Raw genomic sequence first — 16789 nt, 5'->3', positions numbered from 1 at the left:
TGGTGAATCACGGATTCCTGCAACCCAGCAGCATGCTGAAAACATAGCATTAAGTCACACATATTAAGTAACACGCCAGGGAGGAGATGTGCTTTTGAAGCAATATAAAACAGGGAGACACAGCTGTTGGGGTTGCCAACTGTCCAGGGAAGGCAAGACTGGCTTGCTCCTGTGCCTCTTTAGGACATGGTAATAAAGATGGTCTCTTGCTAAGGTCTGCAAATCAAGTGGCTGTCAAAGGTACAGGAGCAGGGCCTCATCAAGACATTGGCATCATGGCTGTCCACTACATCTGTCACACAAAAGATGGCGCAGGCTTTTTCTCCGTCGCTTCTGAGGGGAGGAACTAGAAACCAAGAGTTGAAACGACAAAGAAGCAGATCCAGGCTGGACATTAGCAGGAAGTTTCTCACGGTAAGAGCAGCCTCCCTTGAGTAGTGTCGGGCCCTCCTTCTTCACTGGGCATTTTTCAAACATCTGTACGGGAGACTGCAGCATATCTGTGAACTGAGCAGGGGGGGGTCAGACTAGAAGATCTCGAAGGTCCCTTACAACTCTAAAATTCTGTGATTCTATGCAGGGAGCAAGTCATATCCGAAAACACCGCTCCGCATACACTGAGCACATTATATCACAATGTAGAAAACCTCCAACTTCATGGCACCCAGCTCTTGGTAGCTGGGTGCTTTTTAAAATGTTGCTTGTATGACCAGTGTGATGGCTTCTGCACACCTATATCTAATAGAAAGTCTCTCTTTCTTTCCTCTCCTGCAACACTCTCAGCTCCTATCAGGGACTGACACCGAAAGAAATCCACGACAGATCAAGTCTCTTTTCAATTGCGTCAGCTTTCCCCATATTTCAGATTCATTCTCCCCCACTCTGCACTCTGTCTTTGATACCCCACCCAGACTGCCCTGTTCAAGGCTTAGCAGTCATTCTTTGTTTTCTGGCAGAAAAGACTCTGTACTGTTCTATGCAACAGGCAGAAAATCAACTGGTGCAGCTTTGGGGAGGTGATGAGGATGCTGCCTGCCATGCAGCTGGTAAATATATCACTGGGTGCTTCGGTCCGAGTACCCAACTCGCTCCTTCCTGCACCACAATGAATGTAGGGACTCCACCTATCCTGTTTGGCTCGCTGTCACCCTTCAGTTGGACAAGTCAGGTGAGATTTGGGAATGTGTGGGTGAAACCCAAGGGAGAAGGAGACAGGAAGGACAGAGGCAAGACGGCCTGAGACTGTGGTGCTTAGCAGGATCCCTTTGAGATCTCACCTCCACGGCTGAAGGTGAGAGAAACCCACGTTCCATTTCTTAAGAAGGGAGTAGTGTACAGTGGCTACAGTGTGTGTGTGTGGAGGGGGGGGACAGAAGCCATGCATTGCCCCATTACAACTTATGCATTACTTGGAAGTAAGTCCTCCTGAAGCTAGAAGTTGGATCTCTGCATCCTGTTTCTATTTGGGTGTGTGAATTGTTGGGACCTGTATTGGTTGGGGGAAGTGTTGCCTTATGGGTAGAGCAAGGGTTTCTAATGCTCCCTCCCTCCTCCTATTCCCACCCAAATCACAGTCTCATCTTAAGGATCCTTTCATCTTCTCTGAGCTCTCTGAACGAGGCCTTATAAGAACCCTCTCTCCACCCCTTGGGAATCAGAGCCCCACTTTATGTGGGGAAAGCCTGGACTGAGCATAATAGAATAAAGAGCTTCTTGGTCAGGTTCAGGCTGTTTCCCTCTGCTCTGTTACAAGGGTGTGTGTGTGTGTGTGCGTGCACACATGCCAGTACTCACCCACTTGTTGCCCGCCTCTGTCCCAGCAAGAGCAACAAGCTTGGATCGGTTCTGATTCGAGCAACAAGCTCAAATTGTGTTTACACAGTTTATTCAGAGATTAGATCAAAGGTTCTGTCAGACAGAAGAAAACATCCACGTGTGCCAATATTCTGTCTTTTTACCACTGACCGTTAAGCCTGTAATGGCGTTGGACTGCCATCTGGAAAAGAGGACGGGTCCCCTGTACCAGTGGCGTAAGGAGAATGCTGGTGGCCCCTGTCCAGCCTGGCAGGGGTGGCCCCTTACCACCCCAGCTGCGCCCCCTGCACGCCTGACTAGTAAGGAGCTCAGCTTATTGGGTATGATCCTTAACTCTACGGGGTGTGTGGGATAACTGGAGTAACTCCTAGGAGGCGGCTGCCAGGATCCTTTTCTAGTGCTGGGGGAGTGGGGTGGGAAAGTAAGTCGGTGAAGCTCAGCAACTCCTTCCCCCAGATCTGGGCCATAACTGGAGAGGGAATGTAGTCAGAGCAGCTTCAGCAGCTTTCCTGCGTTGCCTTCTTTTCCAGTGTTTTGGTGGGCCCAGCGAGAGGCAGCAAATCCGAGGCAGAACTCAAATTCGAGGCCCAAGAGAATCTCTCACAGTTGCCTGGCCTGGTGAAGGCAGGCTGTGGCCACATTCGCCCTTGATGCGGGACTGGAGTTGAAAGGGCCAGAGGTTAACAGACCGTTACGTCCGAATGCAGGCCTGGCCCCCTGGAACTCTGGTTCCATTCAGAGAGTGGCCCAAGATTCCGCTGCCCAAACTGCAATTGGTACCCTGTAGTGAGTTTCGCCACTCCAACCCGAGGTTTTACGTAGCCTGCGTTATGTGTGCATGCTGGAATGCAGGCTGTGTTAACTCCAACTGGAGTCGAGGGAGGAAGCTCCTCCCTCAACCTGCCTGTCATTGGCTGTGCAGGCTGTCCTTCATGAAAGAAGGAAGCCCACCCTGCCAGTTCCCTCTGCTGGCATCACTGGACCTGACATCATTGGTTCCATGTTACATGTGAATGCGGCCTGAGGCTGCCTTCTCATGTGCCTTTGCATGGGAGCAAGTCCCGCTGAAACCGAGTGGCATTTACTAGGAAACACATGCAGGATTGCCCCATGAACGGTCTGCTAACTAGAACTAGGAGTGTAGAGCCCGGTTCCGTCCCTGGTATCCCCAGGTAGAGCTGGGGAACACCCTTTCTGGGAACCCTGGAGAGCCAGTTTATTGTTGCTAGGAAAGATGGGAGTTGTGGTTCAACAACAAGTTTGCCCACTCCTGAGCTGGCTTGGAATAAGGCAGCTGCCTACGTTCACTAGGGTAGCGGGAGCCCATGAGCGAGGGATACCAGGACTCCTGGGTTCTTTCCTGAGCACTCGGCGAATCTTGTGGGTTAGCAACTAGTCGGCGTGGGGTGGGCGTGGGGCTTTGCTCTGCTCTGTAATAGGGATTTTGGTATAGAACTGGTGAGGTGTCACATCTGTTCAGTCTTGCTTTACGGAATGGAAGCTTGGACACTTTAAAAAACAGAAGATGAACAAACTAGAATCTTCTGGGCTCTGGATATATATCGACGTATATTAAGAATATCATGGGTAGACAGAATGACCAACGAGGAAGTTTTGAGAAGGATGGAGAGAGAGAGAGAGAGAGAGAGAGAGAGAGAGAGAGAGAGAGAGAGAGAGAATAATATATATATCATTACGAGAAGAAAACTTGAGTATCTTGGCCATGTTATCAGAGGGTGAAAATACTCCTTACTGCAGTTAACCATGCAGGGAAAGATTAAAGGAAGAAGAAGTGTCGGAAGGCGAAGAACATCCTGGCTGAAAAATCTGCGGGAATGGTTTGGATGCACATCCTTGCCAATTTTTTGAGCAGCGGCATCCAAAGTCCGAATAGCCTTAATGATAGCTAACCTCCAGTAGGAGGTACGTAGCGCCTGAAGAAGAAGAAGGAGGAGGAGGAGGAGGAGGAGGAGGAGGAGGAGGAGGGGGGGGGCTTTGTGGGTTCAAGCCCCAAAGGTGAGGTTTCCAGCACGCCTGCCTCCTTTCCCAGCACTCTCCTGCCCCACGTCAGGGCATGGAGCCAGCACACCTGGCCTCTTGGTTAGGGCACCACTCAGCCTTGTGAGATCCCAGCACATTCCTGGCAGCCAATGAGTCAGGCTTGAGTGAATTTGACGGCCTCTGCTGACGCTACTTTTGCCTCCCCCACACAGGCCTGCCACCCCACGAAACCAGCCCAGCGCCTGGAGGAAACAGGGCAAGAAGCTGGGACGGCATTGCCCAGGATCAGGACCTGGGGGAGCGAGCACACTGGAGAACCCCCCAGGAGAATGGAACCAGGGAGGGACCCAGGAGTCCTGCTGGCTCTAAGCGGCCGGTTCTAGACTTATTGGGGGACCCTTTTGCCAGATTTGTAAGCGGAACGTCTTCCAGCAAGGATCATGCAGGATTGGGTGATCCAGGGCCCCTTTTGTAAGGTGTGTCTTCTAGCAGGTGAGTTATAAAACTGGGATTAAGGGGTGGAGAGTTGAAAGTTGCCAACTTTTATCCCAACAAGTAGGGCTGCCAACTGGCCTGCTCCTGCGCCTCTAACAGATTCTTGATATACAGAAACCAGTAAGGGAAGCTTTTAATACATGGAGATAATCCTTATCACTTGCTTGTGTCTGCCATTCAAGCTGCTGTTAGGCACACCAGTAAGGGCTGCTTGAACCATTGGCCACCCTAGATGAAAGCAGGGTACTGTGTGGATAGAGAGTGGCCACCTTTTAATCGGGCAGGTTTCCTTTAAGAAATGAAGGGCTGATTTAACTAGCAAAGGCTTCCTAGACTGCATTTCACTGCCAGAGGGAAGCAGAATCCGCTGAGCTTCTGTCACTGAACTGTTAAAGGCACTGGAGCCTTGCCAAAAAGAAAACATGGCAATCCTGGTCCATAAATTGGAAAATGTAGGGTACCGGAGAAACTTTATAGGGATAGTTTGAGATATGGGGGGGGGGGGGGTTTGGGAAAGGTTGCCGTGGCCTGACGTCAATGAAGTCCTTTATAGAGCTAAAGTTTTGGGTGGGGGAGTTCTCATTTAATCAGCGGCCCGTGAATCTTCTCAGAAGCCTGGGGTGTGTTCTTTTTTCATCAGAAAGTGAGATGGGGAAACTGTGCTTGGTGATCCTGGGAAGAGAAGAGAGACTACACTAGAGATTTAAACCGGGTTGAAACCACTTTTAATTGTCATTGATTTGCTCCAAAGAACTCTGGGAACTTTAATTTTGGAGCACCGCCGGGAATTCTTCTTCAAGAATCCCCAGGACTCCAATTCCCAGAACCCCCTGCCTGGGAGAAGCCACTAAAGTCAAACAGGCTTGAAATCAGTTTGGAATCTTCCATGTAGACATGTAATAGCCAGTGGAAGGGCCAGTTGCTCAGCCAACGGAGGAGGACGTGTGAGCAGTGGTCACCCATACCTCCTTGCACCTGAGGCAGCCCACCCCCGCACAAGATGGCAGAAATCATGGCAGAGGAAGTCAGCGGGGCGGGGGGACATCTTGCTGATGGGAAGAGAGCTAGTCTTGTGGCAAGGTAAAGTAAAATGTGCCATCGAGTCGGTGTCAACTGCTGGCGCCCACAGAGCCCTGTGGTTGTCTTTGGTAGAATACAGGAGGGGTTGACCATGGCCTCCTCCCATGCAGTATGAGATGATGACTTCCAGCATCTTCCTACATCACTGCTGCCTGACATAGATGTTTCCCATAGTCTGGGAAACATAGCAGTGGGGATTCGAACCGGCAACCTCTGGCTTGCTAGTCAAGTCATTTCCCGTGGCGCCATTAGGTGGTAGCAAGCATGAATTGTCCTCTTTGTTAAGCAGGGTCTGCCCTGATTTGCATTTGAATGGAAGACTGCATGTGTGCGCCCTGAAAGATGTTCCCCTTCGGGGATTGGGTCGCGCTGGGTAGAGCACCTGTGTGCTTGCAGGCAGAAGGTCCCAAGTTCTCTCCCTGTCAGCATCTGCATGATAGGGATGGAAGAGACTCCTGCCTGCAACCGTGGAGAAGCCGCTGCCAGTCTGGGTAGACAATACAGAGCCAGACGGACCCATGGTCTGACTCGGTAGAAGGCAGCTCCTATGTGCCCCCAAAACCTGCCGCCTGAGGTCGCTGCCTCACCTTGCCTCATGGAAGGGCCACCCCTAAGTGTGAGGCTGCTGAGAAAAAGCCAGAACATGGACGGCCTCTCCCTGACTCCCACCTCACTCCTCCAGCCTGTCTTCTCTGGGTCCACCCAGTCCAAGCCGTCGCAAACGTCTCGGTCGTCTCCATCCCTGAGACCCCACTCGAGGGTCAGAATGTCACGCTCTCGGTGGAAAATGTGATGGGCACCATCCGTCAGTTCGACTGGTACCGAGGGCAGGCGACAGACGGGGGGACGAGGATCTTCACCTACTTCCCCGGATATGGCCGTCCTCAGCGTAACGGGGTCCAGTTCACCCAGAGAGAATTTGCTTTACCCAACGGGTCCCTCCTCATCAGTGGAGTTCGGGCCTCCGACGCCAAGCCTTACACGGTGGTCATTTTGGTCCGGCCCAAAGGAACCCTCAAGGGGACGATTGATCTCAGTCTGGCGGGTAAGTGCTCGCCCCTGCCTTTTGAACTGACCTCAGATTCCACTCCCTCATCCTGATATCCCCAACGTCTTGGCTCAGTGTTCCAGCCCATAAGGATAATTTTAGCTAAAATCTGGAGTTCAACTATTTTTAGCCCCATTAATTTCTTTTTGGTCTCTTGGGGACAGCCTTGGACCCAGCCATACTGTCAAGTTCTAAGTCTGCCTCTGAGCATGTGCAGAGTGCAAACTCTTTACCACGGAGAGACTGCCGATGTGAAGGACCAACATCTCCCATTAGCTAATGTCATCATCTGAGACTCTTCTTCAGGTGACCCCACCAGCAAAAATTAGACAGGGTCACTCAGAAAAGAACTGGCACGCCATCTTTAGAATCTTTGCCCCATCAAGCTGGGCTGGCACTAAACCATGGCTTTTAGGTACAGAGCGATTTCCTTTTTACTGGCCCAGGTTTTTTAAAGACTTTTAATTCCTGATTCTGTTCTTTTCCTGGCTGTTCTACTGTATCATGACTATTCCTATAGTGCCTTCCATGTATGTGGCAGTCCTCAAAGAACAAGAAGACAGTGCCCTGCCCTGAGGGGCTTACAGTCTGGATCAGGGTGGGCACACTTGTCCCTCCAGCTGTTTTTGGACTACAACTCCCAGCATGGGGATGCTGGGAGTTGTAGTCCAAAAAGAGCTGAAGGGCCGGGTTTGCCCACCCTGATCTAGATAATGTCTCAAGAGAAGCCACAGAGGAAGGGGAGGGAAACGGGGCCAGAGCTCAGATCTGCTTTGCATGCAGAAGACCCCAGGTCCAGTCCTTGGCAGTATTTCCAGGTAGGGCTGGGAAGGACTCCAGCCTGAAGCCTTGGAGAGCTGCTGCCAGCCTGGGTAGACAATCCTGAGCTGGATGGACCAAGAGTCTGACTCTTGGCAGCTTCCTATGTTCCTATATGGAGGCAGGGTAATAAACCGGGGAAGCACTTTATATTTTCATTACATTATTTTGAATATAAATGGCCTATCCACGGTTTTTCAAACCTGCAGATGGGATGAGAAATAAAGTTGCAGTCGTTCTAGCCTGGCCTTAGCCCAAAAACGTGGTGTTTGGAAGGAGCTCTCAGCTGCTCCCTTGGCCGTGACGGGATTCCTGACTCCGGATGCTCATACTGATTGACGCCCCCGTCTCCCATTTAGGCTCAACCACCAAGCCACCCCCCGTGACGTTCACCTCCCTGAAACCCCCGGCGAAGGAGCCAGCCAAGGTCCCTTGGATGATGGGCTGGATAGTGGCCGGAGTCGTGGTCGGCATTCTTCTGGCTGGAGCCTTGGGGGCCGCCGTGGTTTACCGCTTTGTCCTACAGAAGGCAGATCCGGGCTCAGGGTAATAGGCTTGAGGGAGAGTATGCGGGTGACCAAAGAGGGACCCCTTAGTGGGGAAAGGAATTCTGGGAACTGTAGTTCTGCAAGGGGCACTAGCTATCTCTAGCAACGTTCGCAGTGCCAAGCTGTTTTCTTGAGATGACTTATATTTTCTTGTTTCTGTGCCCTCAAGCTTCCACGAGACCTTGGAAGCTCACAAGCGTCTGGCTGCATTTATTTTCCTTCCTCTCCCTCCAGCAAGAGGCCCCGCCCCCTTGCACATGTGCGACGGGTGCTTCGGTGGCCCTTTCCATTGGCAGCCTGGGTTCTTTGAACCCGTTCGCTTAATGATGGCTCTGCCCCTGTGTGCATACTTCTGCATCCCGAGGGCGTATCCTGAAACCGCAACCTTATTTCCTGATGCCCACGTTTTGCTTCCAGATCTATTGGCACGTGACCATCTGAGTGCATATGATTATAGAAGTTTTGCACATTTCAGTGTGATGGGGAGAAGGGGGGATGTGGAAGAACTGCAAATTCAGACTCTCGCTACATGAAATGTTGTCCCCAGAAATGACTTTTCCAAACAAAAAAATTGCACTGTGACTCTTTTGACGCTGGCTGATTGAGGTGTGTGTGTGTGTGTGTGTGTGTAGGTTGAGTTTCAACCCCAATCCTACCCTTCTATAGATGTTTCAGAAATCTCAAAATCTGAAAAGGAGTAGAGTGGAGATTTAATATCTATGCAAAGCTCTATTTCAAAGTCAATTGCATGAATGATGAGAGTGTGTGTGCGTTTGTGTGGACTGGGGATTCTGTTAGGCTTCAGAGAAATCCATAACCATCTGTTGTTCTGATCTCTCCCTCTTGTTAGAGTGGCAGGGAAACTGGACGCAAGAGTCAAAAAGCCACCAGTATCTAAACATGGTGAGTTTAAGAATCCTGGGATCCTGGTTCAAGAATCCTGGTTTAAGAATCCTAGGATCCATTCTTCCCCAAACTGTTGGGGGGCATCAAGGGGTGCTTAAGAGGGGCACAATTTTCTATATGGGCAATCCTTTCTTCCCATTCAGTTAGATGGGATTTCTTCAGACACGCATTCCTAACACAGAAGTGTTGGAGAACCAGGCTAGGCTGTGCATGCTACAGAAGATTTCTGTGGCTGCTTCTGAGCCCTGGGAACCAAAGGATTCTGGGAGGCTAGTTATGCATTCCAAAGGGTGCTGGGCCTCGTGCACAACTGATGATACATCAATCCCAACGGAGCCCACAAGTCATGTTTGCTTAACATGGCCTTGTCACTTTCTCTCTCAACCTGGCCTACTTCACTGGGTTGTTGTGAGAATAAAATGTATGCCATTCCAAGGCCCTTTGGAAGAAGGGTGATATATAAAGAGAATCAACGCATGATGCAAGTTAAACATTATTCTGTATTAACCTCATTTTTCCAGATGACAAGGAACCCATTTACGAGGTGATGGATTCGCCAGTGGAATCACCGAAGATAGACGGGAAAGGGCCTCCCCCTATCCCGGGGCCTCAACCTGTGAGTCCGTGCGCTGGCTGGCCTCTGAGATGAGATGCGGAGAACCTCTGAGATGCAGAGAACTTTCTCTAAAGTGGAAATTATCTCTGCATTTCAGAAACTGAAATTCTCTCCAAATGTCAGGGTTTAAGGAGAAATTTCAGGGCATTTTCTCAGACAGTTTCTGACACCACCTCTTGTTAATTTGGGTCTGAGAATGGGGTGTGATGAAGCCTAGTGGATTAAGAAGTGGGGTGGGTGGGAGGAGAATGTCTGTGTTGGATTCCCTAGTATAGAGTATCCCAACTTTGGGTCCCCAGATGATGTTGGACTACAACTCCCATCACCCCCATCACAATGGTATTTAACCCTCCATTGTCTTAAATTCAGAGTTGCCTTCTATTCGGGCAAATACAGTATTGAATATTTCCCCCACTCTCAATGTTGTTTACAATCCCAAGCCATGAAAATCTCCTGGAGTGTTTTCGGTAGTCACCTGGAGATCGATCCCTGGAGAGCTGGCAACCCTAGGAGAGACCCAGCTTGAGTGTGTGCTCAGAGACAGAGCCCAGAACCCTTTGCAACATTGGGCTTTCTTGTCAATGTTGGTGTTCTTTCAAAACTTAGTCCATGTGGAAAGGATTCCCTGAAGGCAAAAGGTTAGAAAATTCTTGCTCTGAATCATCCCCAGCCAGGGGCGGCTCTTCCATGAGGCGAGGTGAGGTCTGTCACCTCAGGCGGTAAATTATTGGAGTGCCAGTGAGGTGGCAAAATGGTCCTTGCTGCTGCCATTAGAGTGGCTCTTTGGGGACCAATCTGATTCCTTCAAACCTTGCAAGAAACCCAAGGAGGGAAGAGGAGCCTGTTGGCCACACTCCTTCCTCCTCACGCTCTACACCACCTTCCAAGCTTGCATGGGTTAGTTTTGAAAGGGGGCTGGCCCTCACCAGTTCACACTTCCTCTCAAGGGACAATGAGGCGAAAGAAGCATCCGATATGATATGACATGTCTGTCTTTTCTCACAGCCTCTGCCAGGCACTGGCCCCAAGCTGGACTCAAACTACATGGTAAGTCCTTACTCTGTGGGATTCCTCACTAGAACGTATTCTCGATGGCAAGTAGATTTGGTCTCTAGTTGAAATTGTAAACCTTTTAGGCTCACCTCCTGACCAAAAGCCTCAGTAACCCATGGCAAAGTTTCCTCTCAAACCAAGTAGGTGGCAGCAGTAAAGCCAGGCCGGGCTCCAGGTTTGAGGGGACCCTTAGCAAGGACCCCTTGGGTGGGGACCCTCTTCTGTGGGTGGACCCCCCCCCAAATTTATGGTAGGAGGGTTAGCTGAGGGAGGGTCTGTTTTGCTCCCCTTGTCAGTTTCTGGCTGCTGACCGCCCTTCCCTCCCTCACAATGCCCGGGAACGATGCTACATTGGAGGCATTGCGTGGGAAACCAGGTAGCCAGCCACCAACAAAATGGCACCCAAGCCCATTCCTGTTCACCGTGTTTGGAGGCAGGCATTGACGGTAGGTCTTGCTGAGGAGCTGGGTCTGGTGCCCTGTACTGGCAGCGGGAGGGCCAGGTTTGCCCACCAGTGGACTAAGGCTGGAGTAGACCAAGAATAACCTCAGGCCTCTTGCAGATGTTGGACTACAACATCCATCATCCCTCACTATTGGCCACCCTGGCTGGGAATGATGGGAGTTGTAGTTCAGCAACAGCTGGGGAATCAAGGTTGCCTGCTGCACTGAAGTTATTGTTGAAAACAACATGGATAGTATTAAATTATTGTTCCTACATAAAAACTAGATGCTATTCAGAAGACAAAAGAAGGCTATGACCCTTGCCTGCAGGTTTACAATCTAAATCTCTATACAATTCATTTACATAGCTTTTAGAATGTTCAGACTTTTGCTTCACGTTCATTATTTGCATATGCCTTTCAAAGGCCATGTAAAATAGTTCAGGAGTATGATCTCCACATTGAAGATGATGAGTTGAAGCCCTATATGGTACAGTTTGCAATGGCTAGTGGCCATGGCAAGTCAAATGGAGCCTCCATAGTTAGTGGCAGTGTAGCTACGATTGCTGGGGTGTGAACACTATTTAATCCCAGCCTTGTCTATGAGTTTCCTAGAGGAATCTGACTGGCCACTGTTGGAAGCAGAAGGCTGGACTGACATATCCAAACAGCATTTATTTATTCTTCAGTCTAAGTCAGTGAGTTTATCATTGGCAAGATCTGCACTGGAGATTTCCCCACTCATTATCTTAACCACCATGTTAAGCAAGCTCCATAGATCATAACATCTCACGAAAGGCTTTCTGCTCCAGCCTGCTTCAGAAAAACCTGCAAATGCACACTGGGACTGAAATGGATCTCTCTGGGCAACAGAGTATAGGGCAGGCTTGGGCAAACCTGGCCCTCCTGCTGTTTTTGGACTACAATGCCCAGCATCCCCAGCCTGGGGCTGGGGATGCTGGGAGTTGTATTCTTATATACTGCTTCTCAACAAAAGTTTCCAAAGTGGTAGAGAAATAAAAATGATGGGACTCTTACTTGGTCCTCCCAACCCGCTCGTCACTGCTGGGATATGGGGCTTGTACTAGGCTGTGTCTCTCTTCATCTAACCAGCACCGTCAGCCTGCCTGTAATGAGATTCCTTTCTCTCTCTCTCTCTCTCTCTTTTAAATTTTAGGATCTGCTGTGCAGGGCAGAATCAATCTATTCTGAGATCAAGAGGTGATGCCACAGCTTGAACTATGCTTCTCCCTGTCCTCTCCCACCCCACATACCTAAGCCTCCGAGAAATGACCCATTCCATTATTTTGGGATGCGAGGAATCCGTTTCCTATCTTGTCTTCTCTCCTGCTGATGGAATCCAGGATTCTTTCTCCTTAAGGACTGTATAGTCAACAAAGAATTCTCACCAAGGAAGGTTATATTTAAAGGATGTTAGATCATGTCGGGAGGGGTTCCCTCTCACTAGGGGATCTTGGTGGGAGATACTGATCCTCTGATCAGGATTTATTGCCTGTATTGCTCTGGACCTCCAGTTCCAGATAACCTACACAATCACTGCGTAGATTATCATCATCATTGGCGATGATGCCCTCCGTCCAGGTTGGAGATCCAATCTTCCAGTAGCAGGCGGGAATTGTCTCCTTCCTAAGCATTTAGCAAAGTTTGCATTTGCATGGTGCTATAAGATATTCCCCTTAAGGGATGGGGCCATAGCTTTGCCTGCAGAAGCTCCTAAATTCATTCCCCGGCAGCATCTCCAGGTTGTGCTGGGAGAGACTCCTGCCTGAAACCTTGGAGAGCTGCTGCCAGTCAGTGTAGACAATACTAAGCTAGATGGACCAATGGTCTGACTCAGTATGAGGCAGTTTCCTATGTCCCTACTTCCCTAGCCTTGTCTCTACCCTCTGGTCTGTCCCCTGAAGCCCCAGCGATAATCCATTTAAACCAAATGTATTTCATCTAATCTGGCAGAAATTTTAAGAATAACTGAAAGGCCCGGAGTTCCCCAAGCCTGCCTGCGTCACCTGCTCCTAAATCCCGTCCTGGTTCCCAGAGTTCGTTGATGGAAGGAATTGCTCTCAAACCAGTTTCGAGTCTGCTGGTCTTTATTTATCTGTCTCTATGGCCGTCTTTGCACATTATGCTTTAAGCAGGCTTCTCCTGCTGTCGTTGCCTTCGCTCTTGTTGTCTGTCCGTCTGTCTGTTTGTTTCACTTTAGTCGCTCTGCTTTGCGTCTGATTATGGTGCTTGTTTTTGAAAGGGAAATCTCAAAAATATTACAAATGGAAGTAAATGAGGTCTGTCATTCTAACAGCCTGTTGCTGGTTTTAAAGATAAGCTGCAGTCACAAGGCAGAACAAGCTGAGAAACCGCGACAGCGAAAAGGTTTCTTGTTTGGAAAAAATGTCAAGAAGGAAAACGCCTCTTGATAGACGGGAGATAAATGAGTGGGAGGCAAAAGTGCTTCGTATCCTCACCCTATCTTTTGGTTCACATTTCAAGCCCACATCCGATGATAAATGGCTATCTTTGTATACGCCTTAGTCATTGTACAAACCCAAGGTTACTGAGGTTTCTTCATTTATTGCCTCTTTCCTCATATCTAAATTTAGACTGTAAGCATCTTGGGGCAGGGACCCAAAGCCTCTGGTGCTGATTGGCTGAGCTGGTGTTATGGATGAATGCTCACAAAGCATTCCAGCCACTCGGGAAACAAAGATCTTGTGACAAGAGGAGGAAGGATCCCCGGGGGAAAGGACGCACCCATTGCTTAAGTTTAGGAGGGCCTCTGTGGGGGAAATGGGATAAAAGGTGGGGTTGCTCAGGGAAGGGAAATACAGTAGGCAGCAGCCTGAAAAGCAAGGCCCTTAAGAAGTAATGGGTTGTGGAGTGACAAAATCAGGCTTCCCTAAAACAACACCCCTAAGGTCTAGGGACAGCCCTATGGTTTAGGAACGAGAAGGGCTGTGTTTGATTAAGAGGGGCTGGGAGACACAGAGACACTGAGTTGATAATTTAGATGAGGACTGACCCCAAAGAGCCTCCAAACTTTGCTGCCCTACTTGTGTGCCCTTTTGATGCTGCATTCTTTAGGGATGCTGCAAATAAGTCACCACTGTTGCCGGCTGGCTCTTCCTGAGTAAGGTCAGGAAGCATGGTTCTAACTCTGATTTGGCTTCATGACATCACAGTGTCATATTTGGCTTCATGATGCCACCACAAAGCCAGCTCTGAGTAAGGGTGGATGTGTTGCCTTCTCTCTGATTTGGCTTCATGATAACACAGTGCCACGTTCTGGCTATGTGATGTCATCACAAAGCCAGTTCAGAGTGAAGATAGGAAGCATTGCCCTCACTCTGGCACTCAAAAAGAGAGAAATTGAGCTTAATTGTGGTGGGACTGTGGTGTTGAGAAGGGTAGGTAAGGTGTGCTGGAGGTCGTTTGTGAAAAACCCCTCTGCAAGCCCCTGCTCTCAAGCCAAAAATATTTATAAAACATTGACCCCTACTCTAGACCTCAGTGGGGGAGTTCTACAAGTTGTGGCTGTGATGCTCACAGCAGCATTGTGAGGAACCCTGAAGGGGTAACATGGGCCAAAAAGCAGAGGTGAGAAGGAGAACCCAATTGCCAATTCTGACTTCATGCTGCTAATTTTGACTTTTATTCTGTCGCATGCCATGTATAAACTTGTGGTGTATAAATAAATAATAAATGAAGATGTCGAGATAGAAGCACAGTCTCCAGAGCAAGGTCTGGCTACTTTATTAACAGCTATTGGAAAGTGAATCATGAATTCAGGGGAAGATCCTCCCTTCCCCATTGCTTCATCATCCTTCTGGAGAAAGATCCACCTGTTGAATGTCTGCCTGTCACACAGCTTAAAGGCCAAGGAGCCCAGCACCCCCCAAATGTTGCTTTGGCAACATTAAAACTAAGCTGTACAGTGTGTTACCAAACTGCAGGGAATCCATGAGTCAGCCATTGGATGAATTCCACCAGCATGTGGAAGTCTTGGATGAATCTCAGGCCCTGGCGAACTTTTCCCCACATTCAATTTACATTAATGAGTCAGCCTCACCTCCGCTTTCTTCCTGTATTGGTTAACTGGCTAGCTAATGATCAGCGCCTCACAGTAATTAGGAAATCTCCACCAAGTCTTAAGCCAAAGGTTTAAGACTCCTGCATTCCCTGCTGTGCCACCGTAAAGTGGAAACAAGTCACAAGTCACACAGTAGATGCTGTTCCCAGGAACGCAAAAGGTATGGTTGCCACACCTTTTTTTTTTTTTTTAGGAGTCCTGCTCCTGTGCCTTTAAAAATGGAAACGAGGCAGGCAATACCTTTTCTCTGGTGTGAGGATGGGGTGGGGGAACCTTCAGCCACCACCAATTACATTTCTGTGTCAGGCGGCTACTCTTAAAGAGACAGGGTGGTGTAGTGGTTAGAGCAGAGGAAGGCAACCTTAGCCCTGCAGCTGTTGTTGAACCACAACTCCCATCATTCACAGCCACAATTTATTGGACACCAGCAACAACTGCTGATGCTGCGCTGGGGTTGGATAGGGACACTTGCTCTCCCTCTGCTAAATACAAGAGAATCGCCAGCACTTTAAAAGGTGCCTCTTTGCTCAGTTAGCAGGGCCTGGGAGACCCGAGTTCAAATCGCCATTCAGCTATGCAACTCAGTGGATGACTCTGGGGCAGTCCCTTGTCGCTCAACCTAACCTACCTCACAGGGCTGTTGTGAGGATAAACAGAGGATAAACATAACCATGTATACTGCTCTTGCTCCTCGGAGGAAGAGCAGGATATACATGCAAATACATAAAGACAGAGGAGCAGGGCTATTTTTAAAAGTGGCAACCTATTGGAATATGAAAATGGTGCTCAAATTTGCAGGGTCAGGGAAGGAAGTGGGGCCCAGGGAAAGAAGTGGGGCCCAGGGGAAAAGGGCCCTTCCCCTTTACCTTTTCTGCTGGCAATCTTAGCTACTGTTTTTAGGTGGCCATGGGGCTTCTTTTGGCTAACAGTAGTGGGCAGGGGGTGGGTCTGGTTGAGGCCCCCCCCTTCCATCCAGAGGTGCACCTAGGTAATTTTGGAGTCTGGACTTAAAGGCCTTTGGAGGAGCGTGCACACACACACACACACACACACACACACACACACACACACCCCACTCGCTGCAAGTTAAGCATCACCCCGCCCCCAAACACACACACACCATGCCACACGCAGTATTTTTAACATGTGGGTTCTTGAGGGCACAAACAGCAACTGAACTCACCAGAACGTAAGATTATAAAACAGGTCTGTTTATGCAAATATGCAGGAGCAGAAACATTTCAACACACAACGTAACATATTCTCACCCCACATATTTCTTTCCCCACTTCCCCCTCTGTCTCTAAAGTCACAACCACACTTGGTTCGTTGCCTGGCACAGTGCGGGCCAATGGAGCAGCCCAGCGGCCACACCACCCAGGGCAGACGAAAGACGGTTTGGAGGCCCCCAGGGGGTGTGGAGGCCCTGGACCTTGGCCCCGAAGTCCAGGGGTCAGAGCACCTCTGCCTCCACCCCCCACACAGTTGGAGCACTGGATGGAAAAAACCTCAGCTTAATTTCTGAAGGGGAAGGAAGGGGCTTGCTAGATGTACCTCTTGGGTCTTGTTCCAGCCTGGTGAGGAAGGCAAAGTCCAGAGGGCAGCGAATGGGAGTGGGTTCTTTCTTAGAGAAGAACAAGCCTGACCTGGGAGGCAAAATAAAAAGGTGCAGGAAGGGAACCACCATCCCTTTCCCTCCGTTTTGCAAAAGTATTGCAAATGGTTTCTTGTGACACCCTGTGGCTGTTTCTGTTTCCTGAATGGCAAGAACTGAGGGGAAGACCGTTTCCCCCACTGCTCACTTGCTTCGGATACATGCTTTCAAGGAGGGTCAAGATTCCAGCTGTTAGAAACTCACTAGGGA

The 16789-nt window shown here is 49.5% G+C and overlaps 1 protein-coding gene across 1 annotated transcript; it reads left to right on the top strand.

Moving 5' to 3' along the window:
- Positions 1-4256: 4256 nt before the first annotated feature.
- Positions 4257-12071, top strand: CEACAM19 (CEA cell adhesion molecule 19). The gene is made up of 7 exons (XM_053267659.1): positions 4257-4308; positions 6098-6436; positions 7618-7804; positions 8657-8709; positions 9234-9328; positions 10334-10375; positions 12001-12071. Exons 1-7 carry the CDS (start codon positions 4257-4259, stop codon positions 12046-12048), a joined length of 816 nt encoding a protein of 271 aa, XP_053123634.1. The 3' UTR covers positions 12049-12071.
- The last annotated feature ends 4718 nt before the right edge of the window (positions 12072-16789 follow it).

The sequence above is a fragment of the Hemicordylus capensis genome, chromosome 7, assembly GCF_027244095.1.
Source record: "Hemicordylus capensis ecotype Gifberg chromosome 7, rHemCap1.1.pri, whole genome shotgun sequence".
Classification (NCBI taxonomy): domain Eukaryota; kingdom Metazoa; phylum Chordata; class Lepidosauria; order Squamata; family Cordylidae; genus Hemicordylus; species Hemicordylus capensis.
Note: the sequence above shows the minus strand (reverse complement) of the source record. Positions and strands in the feature narration are given on the sequence as shown.